The sequence below is a fragment of the Panthera pardus genome, unplaced genomic scaffold (assembly GCF_024362965.1).
Source record: "Panthera pardus isolate Hobbes unplaced genomic scaffold, ASM2436296v1 HiC_scaffold_12, whole genome shotgun sequence".
Taxonomy (NCBI): Eukaryota; Metazoa; Chordata; class Mammalia; order Carnivora; family Felidae; genus Panthera; species Panthera pardus.
In genome coordinates this window covers 85773097-85785218 of record NW_026526677.1, presented here as the reverse complement: position 1 = coordinate 85785218, position 12122 = coordinate 85773097, and the positions used below count along the sequence as shown (strand labels likewise).

At 39.2% G+C, this 12122-nt stretch overlaps 1 protein-coding gene across 12 annotated transcripts in view; it reads right to left on the bottom strand.

Annotated features, from left to right (window-relative positions):
- OPCML (opioid binding protein/cell adhesion molecule like) overlaps positions 1-12122 on the bottom strand; it is a 1065414-nt gene that overhangs the window by 397507 nt on the left and 655785 nt on the right. For 5 of the 12 annotated variants that reach the window (XM_053900247.1, XM_053900250.1, XM_053900245.1 and 2 more), the window contains one exon: positions 7858-7932. The exons of the other annotated variants lie outside the window; for them this stretch is intronic. In XM_053900247.1, coding sequence (XP_053756222.1) covers positions 7858-7932 — 75 coding nt within the window. The remainder of the gene's footprint in view (positions 1-7857; positions 7933-12122) is intronic. 12 annotated transcript variants of the gene reach the window in all.

Sequence of the window (12122 nt, the reverse complement as noted above, 5' to 3'; positions counted from 1 at the left end):
AACAGTATGTGTGGATCTAGTTTATAGACAGGTAATCAGATGCACAGGTGCTCTTTCATGTGTCTTTGTACATACTTAAATATGCTTGCTTGTCTGTCACACAGTTAGCCAACCATCTGAAATTTCAATACAAGACAAGCTCTTTTTGGCCTGGAAACTATGAAAAATGCATTTGAAAGAACTGGTTTTGATGGCAATTGTCATTAACAACTTTATTTTCAAACACATTTCACAGTGCATTTCATGCCAGGGAGGCTTTCTTATCTTCTGAATTTCCAGTCTGCCAGGATGAGTGGAACAGTGACAGTTTCCTTTGAACACAGTTAGTGAAAGGGCCCCCAGTCAATGGCAATGGCAAAGTCAGGGGGAGAATGCAAAAGGCATCTGTGTTTGCTTTTATAGACACGTCCCACAGCCATGTGATCTGTCTTTTTCCCTTTCTGCTCGTGCCAAGATTACTCCAGACAGCAGAAAAAGCCTAGTTCATAAAGCATGACCAGAGCACTTCCCCAAATGGCCTCAGTGTTTTAATGATCAACTGTCCACTTGTCTGTTAAGAAGATATTTCTCTCAACTTATCTCTTACTGCATTATTTCCACAGAATTTCTCTTTTATACCCATGATTCTTATAAGTCATGGTAATACATAAGAAAATATGTAGCTATAGGGAAGGTGGTATTTGTTGTTCCTTTTTTCTGATATGAGGTAGGGTCGAACAAGGTTCGCTTGTGTGAACACATACAAAGAGGCTTGTCTGAATACAATTAGCGACTATAAATAGCCTGTACTAGGAATCACCACTCTCGAAGTCAGAGCTCCTGAAAGTGAAGGCAAAAAGAAAGAACAACTAAGAAAAGAAAAAAAAAGTAATAGGACAGTAAGTCTCTAAATATCGACCCATTCAGCATCAGATTCTTCCTAACACTTTGTAACTTAATTTAAGATTAAAAAAGATTTCTAGTTACACATTTTTTTTCTTTTTTCATGACTGGTAAATTAATTTTGAAAGTTCTATGACCCATCAAGAGAATGAGAAGATAAGCCACCGACTAACAGAAAACATTTGCAAAAGACACATCTGACAAAGGGTTGCTTTCCAAAATCTACAGAGCACTCTTAAAACTCAACAATAAAAAAAATGAACAACCCAATTAAAAAAAATGGGCAAAGGTTCATACATCTCACCAAACAGGATATAGAGATGGCAATTAAGACTATGAAAAGATGCTCAACACCACCACTCCTCGGTAGGAACTTGCAAATGAGGACAATGAGATAGCACTGCATACCTATCAGAATGGCTAAAGTCCAGAACATTGACAACACCAAATGCTAACGAGGAGCTGGGACAACAGGAACCATTACTCATTGCTGGTGGAAATGCAGAATGATACAGACGCTCTGGAAGATAGTTTGGCTCTCTTACAAACTAAGCTTACTCTTACTAAATGATTCAGTAATCACACTCCTTACGATTTACCCAAATGAACTGAAAAATTACGTTCACACAAAAACGTGCCCATAAATATTTACAGCAATTTTATCCATAATTGCCAAAACTTGGAAGCAATAAAATGTTCTTTGGTAAGTGAATGGGTAAATAAACTGATACATCCACAAAATGTAATATTATTCAGTGCTAAAAAGAAATGAGTATGAAGCTTCATCTGAAAAGGCTATGTGGTGTACAATTTCAGCTAGAACACATTCAGGGAAAGGAAAGTTATGGAGACAGTAAAAAGATCAATGGTTGCTAGGGGCTAAGTGGAAGGGAGGGATGAACAGGTGGAGCACAGAGGATTTTTAGGGCAATGAAACTATTTGATATGATACCATAATGGTGGATACATGTCATTAAGCATTTGTTAAAACCCATGGACTGTAGAACACACAGAGCGAACCCTAGTATAAACTCTGAGCTTTGGTTGATAATGATGTGTCGATGTTGATTGATAGATTACAGCAAATGAACTGCACTAATGCATAATATTAATTGTGGAGAAGGCTATGTGTAGGGAAAGAGGGAAAATTCAGAAACTCTCTGTACTTCACACATAATTTTTCTATGAACCTAAAGCTGCTCTAAAATTAGAATCTACTCATTCATGAAACAAGTTCAAGGAACAAGAAAAGAAAATCATTCTATTGTTTACCAATAGAGGGAAAAATATTTTTTCTAGTGTTTGCTAGTTTTGTCCTATGCTATATACAAATGGCAAACTTTTGAACATCACATCTTAGCTGAAAAAAAACTCGGTTTTGCCCCAAAGAAAGCCAATGCTTACTTTGAAGTTATCTAGAACATCGGCTATTTATTATTTAGAAATCATAGAAAGCTCAGTAAATTTCCTAATAAATGATGAAGTAGGCAGGCAGCAGAGGGCAGGGAACTAGATTTAAGTGGATGACCATGTGCTGTACAGTAGGCCAGACAATGAACGGAGCAGGTGGCCTCGTGGTCTCCAGAAAGGGTACCCTCTGAAGACTACCCTTCTTTGAGAGAGAAATAAAAAGAGAGAGAGAGAGAGAGAGGCACAGGGTGCTTAAATAACTTTTCCAACAGCATGGTGAAGAACTGAAATAATTGACATTAAAAACCCAGATGATTCCAACTTTAAAATTCACCTAATTTTATCAGAAGGTTTTAGTTAGGATACTATTTGTTCCAGTATTAGAAGAATTAGGTCAAGCTATGTCTATTCCTGCTAACCTAAGTATAATTTGGCATTTCTGGAGGGGACACATTAGCTCCAGGTGATTATAGTGAACTAACTCAAATGGGAATTTGATTTAAAAATAATAGCAGCTTGAGAGTGCCTGGTTGGCTCAGTCAGAAAAGCATGAAACTCTTGATCTCAGAGGTGTGAGTTTGTGCCCCACATTGGGTGTAGAGATTACTTAAAATAAGTAAATAAACTTTAAAAAATAAAAAAAAAAATAAGAGCAGCTCGGAAATATTGGGTAATTGTCATGTGCTAAATGCCTCAAATGGACGAAGCTGTTTAATCCTTATGGAGGTGGATAATATTTCTAACTCAATTTGGCAGGTGAGGAAATGGAATCAAAGAAAGGATAACTTACTGGAGGCTCTCTCTCTCTAGTAAGGCTCAGAAATAATACAGTAAAGCTCAGCGGCAGGGGGTGGACATGTGAGAAATGGTAGCTGTTGTTATGGATAAACGAATGAGTAAACATTACTGAATGTGTCAGTAAATGAATGATGGGAAAGCAGGACAGGCCCAGAAAAACAAAAACAAAAACACAAGCCTTGAAACTTATAAAATAGCTACAGTGCACAGATAGTATTTAAGAAAGGCCTCTGATCTCCCACCAGATAGTATTTGAGAAAGGACTCATCTCCTGAGGAGAAGCAAAAAGATAAAAGATCTAAAGGCATAGGGCCGTTTCTCTAAACCTGGCGTCTGTTGTTGGCCAACATCAACAGCCTTACGCCTCAGATCTGGTGCTACCCTTTATGTCTGTCTGGCCAAAACCTCCCTGGTCTATAGTTAGAGTTCACAAATTATATTTTTCTCATGTCTTTCTCATAAATGGTCTGCATTTCAAGTCCCTGGCTATCTACCTCTGTTAATATTAACTGTATATTAATAATATATCTTTAATGTTAATTATAATGTTAGCTGTGTATTGTCAAACCAGATTTCAGTCCAGAGAAAATATCGGTAGATATTTCTACAGTAGAGAAATTAAAATACTCCCGTTAACATTTACAGCAGCTCAATGACACTGGAGATAGCTGGCTGTGCAAAACTTCTGGTCTGCAATAGCAGAACAGAACCTGTATTGGATCACTTTTTTTTCCCCAGTCTGTATTATTTCCATATGCATATTGCTCATGCACTGCTCCTCCTCTCTATTCATCAATTTAGCCTCTGTAATGTTTTTTCGTCAATTGCCCATAAGGTTATTGCACATCTGGTGTTCCTTCCAATTACTATAGAGATCAAACCTGAACTATGCCAACTTCTCTGAGCTTTTAGACTTCACCAAATGGTAAGTATGTGATTTGTAATTTTATCTCAACATTCAGAAAGCTGTGTTGGACTGTACCTTCTAATTAAATGGAGTACCCCCACTTTGACATGTAAGATTGGGACAGGGACAGCGTGTGAAGTACCTATTTGTGCCTTGATTTGATTAACCAGTTCACAGTGTGAGCTTTTCTCTGCACGTGTACACTCTATCCCTGGTGTGTTGGTTCACCAAGATCCCTTCTGCAATTCTCACTTTATCATCAGACCCTTTATTTGTGCTCTTCCCTCAAAGAATACCAGAATCCGAAATCATAATGCCCAATTACAGACAACCCCAGGAGGTGCTGGCTTGTAGATGGAACCCAGAGAGATTTCTAAGAAGATTCATTTGTGGAGCATAACCCATGAAAAGCAGAAGGTAGGGGGTTACCATTCTCTAATGAATTCTGCCTCTCTACTTTTTCCCTTAAATTGTACATGTGTCTTACCTTTCTAAGGACAAGAAACATATATGGGTATTAGCTCCTAAGTGAAAAATGGAAATATGTTTTAATTTAAAACTACAAGGGAATGCTTCTTTTTACACCCAGCAATCCTGATATTCAGCAGTATTGGTGAGAGAAAATGCAGAGAAAGCATAACTAAATTCAATAGTTTTGATGCCATAGGATATATTTAAAATATGTCTGTGTGAGACAAGGTCTCTTTAAGTTCAGAATCAAATTTTTTTCACCTGCATTTTTTTTATAACTGAGCTACAGTCATAGACTCAGATAATGAAGGCTTAATTTTGCTCACTGACTCGTATATCCCAGTATCATAAACCTGTCTCACTACATGTACATGAAAGCAATTGGGCAAATCACAGCAATTACACTTGGCATTAAAAAAAAAAAGATTCACACAAAATACAAGAGAAAATTTCAAAAGCATAAGGTTAATATACCTCACTATCACCCAATGAACAGAGGTCCAAACTCCAAACAACAAATTGGCGTTTAAATACTCATTTAGCAGACAATGGAAGGCAGTGATTCAACACCCTTGGAAGAAACCAGATAGAAATGATTTTCAGTCAAAGGGGAATAATCTACATTCATAAGCCCACAGGTGATGAGGCACTCTCCACCACAGCTCCATCACAGGCAGATGAGAACTGCTATTTTCAGCCACATTAATGCAGCTGTGTCAGTTTGTAGGTGAATCAGTCCTGCTTCATCAGACACATCAACAGCCAGAATCGGAACTGCCATTTTCCCTCTACTTAGACATATTTTCTTAATTGCCATCTTTAAATAGACACTGTTCCTCCTGCCTCTCCAAAATCATCCATCATAACTGGTAATAGGGCCAGAAATGACCACTGCAGTCATTTTCTCTTGACCCTCTCTCCTGACTCCCTCTCCCTACTATGCAACCTCCCCCGCATAACTGCTGCCTTTCCGCATTCCTCCCTTCAAGTTTTAAACACTTCAAAGTTAGGCTGTCAAATTGGTGTAGGCCCCAAAAACCCTGTACAAACCTTGTGGCAATGGAGACCTTTATTGCCATGTGAAGAGTTTTCTTTTTCATCTTGTCCTACAAAATAATGCACATTAAATAGCAATTGTTTTGTCTTCCCAAGTGTACCTCCTGTCTGCCCTCTTCATTTCACTTTCTTGCTTCTGCCATCTCTTGGTCTTCAGTACCCTCTTACTCTCCATTCAAGGGGAAAGAGGCATGCCCCAAGCCCTTCCCACCGTGCTTACCTCTCCTATTGGGTCTTTACAGCAGGCAGCTCTCTCAAAGAGTGACCATGAAACTGGTGGTCCTGTTGAACCACAGCCTCTTCAGCAATGCTTTAAGTAGCTAAAGAATCCCTAGTCACATGCCCTAACTCTACAACCCGCAGCCTCATCAAAAGGCAATTAGGCATCTAATTGCATGTTCATTCCCAACCTCTCTCTTTGCTTGTGATGGAAAAAAAATATTACTTAAATTTCCAGGAAAAAAAAAGAGTCCAAAATAAAGGAAGAGAGAAGATCAAACCAACATTCTTTAAAGGTGGAAGCCCAAACTTCAAGCCACAAATCGAAGAGACTAGGGCTATGGTAAAGTTTAATGTGTGATTTCTGTCTGACTTCTTTATCCCAACCAAAGGATAGATACCCTTTATTTGTGGACAATTATTTAGCCCATACACTCCATGGGTAGGCTTCAGACAGTATTTGTTAGCCTCCGAAATGGTACGCAGCTTACACTCACATACACACACACATCTAACCACACAAAACCATATATATATAACCATATATCATAACCATATATAGATTTAGGTATTTAAGGACAATTCTATAAATGTATTTAGGAGGAACCATACTTTAGAGAAGGGTCTAATCATAAAAATAAATGAAGCATGTAAAAGCAAAAAATACCCATTTATCCCAGCATGTTCAACAATTTAGAAAAAAAGAGTTGTTAACTCTTAACTCTTACTGGTATCCTGCTTCCAAATAAATTTTAAGGAAAGTTTGTTTGATTTAATGAATTGCTCTTTTACAATTGCAGGTCACTAATTCCCAGCTCATAGCTCTATTTTTCTGGGAAGTTCTCTGATGCTGGATTATATTGCACTCAATAAAGAAGGGGTTTTCTTCATAAAGGGGCAAAGGAAGAGAGCATATTGAGAGTCACAGTGGATAGATCCAAAATGACTTCAGGGTCCTTGGGATTCAACTTTAACCTTTCCTTCCAGAGAAGACACACTTAAGAAACATTCTGAAATCTGATCTGAAACCCTAAATCCAATTGGAATTCTTAGTGAACTCTTAAATCCAACTTGAGAGCTAACCATAACCTGTTGTATTAGTTTCTCAAGGCTGCTGTAAGAAAGCTCCATAAACTGAGGGGGGTGGGGGCTGGAGGGGGGTGCTAAAACAAAAGAAGTTGATCAGCTCACAGTTCTGAAGACTATAGGTCCACAACTGAGGTGTTGGCAGGATCTTGCTCCCTCCTAAAACATCAAAGGTCCTTCTTTGCCTTTTCCAGCTTCTGGTAGCCCCAATCCTTCTCTGATTTGTGGCAGCAAACCTCCAGTGTATTTCTCCAGCTTCATACAGCTGACTTCCCTCTGTGTATGTGTCCAAATTTCTCTCTTCTATGAGGGCATCAGTCATTTTGGATGAAGATGCACCCTAATGAAAGCATCTCAACTTGCTTATGTCTACAAAGACCCTATATCCAAATGAGGTAACACTGATAGGTACCAGTGGCTAGGACTTCAGCATATTTTGTTTTGAGGGGGAACACAATTCAACCCATGACACTGTATTAGCTTGAAATTTTACCAGTGCAATGACATTGGTATTAAAAAGACAAATCTAGGGGCACCTGGGTGGCTCAATTGGCTAAGCATCCAACTTCAGCTCAGGTCATGATCTCTCAGTTCATGAGTTCAAGCCCTGCATCAGGCTTTGTGCTGACAGCTGAGAGCCTAGAGCCTGCTTTGGATTCTGTATCTCCCTCTCTCTCTCTTTTCCTTCCCTGCTTGCACTCTGTCTCTCTCTCTCAAAAATAAATAAAGATTAAAAAAAATTAAAAAGACAATCTGGAACTGGAAATGAGTAGCAGTGACTTCTGCCATTACACGAAGAGGTCAATTAGTCATTTCAGGCAGAGTCCCCTGGATGGAAGCACTCAGAAATGGAGCAACCAAGCGGTGACCACCTTTCCAGAGCCAGGACCTCCATTCTGCAGAATCATAAAATTAATTTAATCAGCTCAACCAAAGGTGATCAAGTTTTGAAAGATGGATTCATGCCCACCTAACTGACAGAAGACTGATTTATGAACTAGCACGACAGTATATCCATTACCACTTACTCACAAATCTCCTCCCTGGTCTGAGAAATGGGGAGTTCATGCACAGTGGCCAGGCCCTTCTCCTGGGCAAATATACTGGAAAGAACAAATTACAGAGGAGAAAACTACTGGTTAAGTGTGGGCTTAGTACAAAAGGAAGTTGTAATATCCCTAAAGAATATAATTAAATTACAAAGCATCAAAAGTTGCTCTTCTCCATTTCAGAAGCATTATAATTAAGAAATGGAGCACAGTGTACACAAGAAGTACTTAATAATGCCCACTGAATAGGTTAAAGTTCTGAGATCAGTAATCTAGAACTGAAGTTTATTTCTCCCTAGACAATATCAGGACCCTGGGGACAGGTTCCTGTTCTGAGTTTACTTTTTTTAGATTTCAAGCAGCACTTTCTATTTGCATTTGCGTTATAGCTGTATGTTTATACATCTCTGCTCCCTGAAAGATTATAAACACCCTGCCCCTCCACCATGAGATACCATGTGTTACTTTCATTTTTCAATCCCCAGACCCTAAAAGAGGCCCAGACACACAGAAAATATTTGTTGTCATCTTGCCTTTGATGGCCACGTGCAACTCAAATGCAATATGTCAACATTCAAGTGAATCATTGTACCCCTTACACCACCTCCTTCTCTGTGTTCACTATTTGATGGGGACATCACTCATAGACTAAAATATTGATCCTTAAAAAACCCAAAACATTATCTTTTATCTCTCTTCTTTTCTATCACCTATGAAAAATCAGGTAGGTTTTGACCTGCACCATCTATATAAAAACGTCCTTCCTTTTGTTCCATATTCTCTGCCATACTTGGTTGAGAAGTGGAAGCTTGAAGGAATTCATTCTGCACAATTGTGTCCTAACATGCTCACACATGAGTCTATATGCTGGCTCCTAAACCAGTGGTAAGTTGTGTATTTCAAAATGCAAAATTAACCAGCGAGAACGCTAGCCACCTATATTTTTTCAATAGGGAACTTAGGGAGACATATCTAAAAGGCTTACTGCCTGTATCCATGGTGCCTAATCCACAGATAAATATTATGTTGGCCTTTCCCAAATAATGAAACTACACAAAGGAAAACACTGTATAGAATCTCATCAGTGTTCGAAGAACTAAAGGCTCTGCTTGCTCAGCATTATCTATTAGGTTAAATTGAGTGTTCTGCCAAAAATTATTTGTCCAGTATGAGCAGGCTTCAGCAGTACTGTGTGACTTCTGTCCCCTTAGGATTCTCTGAAAAATAACGTATCTGTTTTAAGACTGAAGTTCAAGATGTATATGATGTGTGGATATGAGATTTTAATGGCAGTAATTAAGATGTTATAACTTTTAGGGGAACCTCTGGTGTTATTTCATCTATTTAAGGATAAATTTAGCCTTGTTGGATTATGACAGTTCAAGTCAAGACTTTCACGAATATTACACTAGCAGGAATCCTCTTTTCATCTTTTGGCCACCAATACATTATCTGCTAATATTTGTTCTCTATTAATACATACATCAAAAGACAGATAGAGTCAACCACAGAGAGCTGAAAGCAGAAATGTTCATGACTTGAAATTTATTTAAGCCCTAGCAGGAAAATCAATGAGTAAGGGAACTCTAGACCATAGTGAAGAACAGAGTGGTGCATATGGGTGTGTACTGGGGTGGGGGTGGGGAGTCACTGGAACTTATACTTAAGGCAGAAGTGGATTCAATGTAATTTTATAATTTATGTGATGACAACAGCTGTGGACTACATATCATACATACAAATACAAAAGGAGCCAAAGAAAATGCAGTTAATGAAGGTTCCTGGGATGGTGAAAGGAAGGGCAAGTTTTTAAAACAGTAATTGTGAAATCCTAGCAATGCAAGAGCCTTTCTGAGTCCTTCCATTTCCTTCATTTATATATTTATCCATGATTACATGGACCACCCTCACTCTTCATCTAACAAATAATTATCAAGAACCTAAAATCCGTGTCTGTGTCACACTCTAGGCATACAAGGAGGAGTCATTATTGTCTAACAGGGACTTACAGTACCACAGGACATCAAGAAATATATGTGAACATATGAGAGAAAGAAAGGTAGGTCACGGTGACAATGTAAATATGTGTAGGGGATGATAGTATATATATGTGCAAAGGGACAGTGGCCAGTTCTCTTCGGGGAGGAGGGAACAGGAAAGACTTCACAGAGAAAATGATACCTAACAGAAGGCTTGAGGAAAAATAGGTATCCAACAGGCAGAAGAGACACAAAGGGCATGCCAGGGCAAAGGGAGGTGTGGATGATCCAACAGGGGCTACTGGTGTCCTTGTGACAACATGAACCTATTGTTCTACCCCTTACTTGGGGCTGCTGTGAGGCTCCACCTCCTCTCCCTGGCATCTGAAGCTGGCACACCTCAAGTGCAGTGCAAAGCCACTGTCACATCACTGTGTTTTATCCTATCCTCGGGATTCTGGTGTTCTATAACATGTTTCTATTTCATATCTTGTTCCTTTACTTAACTGACTGCATATTGGCCACCTTCCCTACTAATTTGTATATTTGATGAGAGAAGGAGCCTTCTTGGTCATGTTCATGTCTATGTTTTCATGCCTGAAATATTCTGGCTAAATGGGAGGTCTCTAGGAATACTTACTGAATGACTAAACAAATATTTATTAGAAGCCTACTATGAGCCAGACACTGGGGATATGGTCCCTGCCCCGAGGTACTAACAGTCAAGAGGAGCAAGGCAGTTCATATGCAATCAAAATGCATAATTATCTTAAAGAGTAATAAGTTCAATAAAGAAAATAAATCTAACAGGACAGAATAAAGGGAATGGTGCTGGGGGGTAGAGAATATAAAGTTACATAGGGTAGTTAAGGAAAAAAAACTCTGAAAGAATATATGTATGCATGTTGTGTTGACATTTGTCCTGAATAAATGGCACAGACCCTGCTTACACGTAATTTATGGTATTACAGCAGAACCACCTGTCTACTGGCAATGCTGGAGACAGAACTAACAGTTGTGATAATGGACCAATAACTATATTATATAAGACTCTTGAAAGTATTATTAGCATAATTTTATTTCTGATGGCATAAAACACAATCACAATCTGCTATATTAAATTTATTTTCAGGCAGCAGACTTTGTAAAATTTATTTTTGCATTATGCAAGTACCACATGAATGCATTCCACTGCAAAAGATTCAGTCACCAGAGAAGTACACAGAGCAAGAGAGGAAATTTAGGGGTTAGAATCACTAATTGCATGACCTTCCTCTCCTGGGCCTTAGGAAGCTGCGTAACTGTGAAGAGATGCTGAAGAGATGACTCAGGCACCGGGACTCAGCAATCATCTTTCTAGCATCCTCTAAGAAGGGGGAAGAAGTGTAGTCAAGTATATGGTTAATTTGTGGCAGGAAGGGGATCCTTAAGTATTTATTCAAAGACATTACCAACCACATACCAACAGAGAAAAATGTTGTTGAGAAATTTTTCTGAAACACACTATTCTGTGAACAGGAAACTGGTCTCTGGAGGAAACTGGGGCCATGAGCTGCTTAGCCTCCCAAACACCACATTTTCCTCAAGAGAAAATTCACAGAGCTATCCACTTGTGTTTTCCCATGGGGAAAGCATTTTCATCAACCTCATAGCCTTGCAAGCCCTGTTTGTCTTGTCAGAAAAAAAGAGATCTTGCAAAGTTATGATCAGAATCTTTGAATGGCCTTCGGAAATCAGGTGGGACACAGGTCTCAGCCCCACTCACTGCATGATATTTCATCTCAGCAGACCATAAGGGAGGAAGCACAGAGAAATGTGACTCACTGGGAATGCTGCAGCTGGAGCCAACACACTCTCAATGCTGAGCACCTGGCCCCAAGGACACATTCCTGACTCCCTCCCTAAGATGCCTCACTTGACCCTCCTGTATGTTACACACTTGACTGCAATATCTGCTTTTTTAATTCTCCAGCGTGCTTGATTCAGAGTTGCTAGAGCTCTATAATAAGTTTGTGCAAGCTGCTAATGAAATACTTCTTACCACCCATCCCATATTAATTCCATGTGAAATTAGGGCAAGGCTACAGAGGAGTGCTCATACAGTCTCCCAGCTGACCCGCTGCACTGCTTTTGTTGACACTGATTATTTCATCTGAAATCCTCTCCCCATCGAACTTCCCTCCTCTCTCTCACCCTCTGAATACAATATGGATCAGATGCTACAAAATTGCTATTCTTAGGAGCAACAGATGTAAATACGGTTGC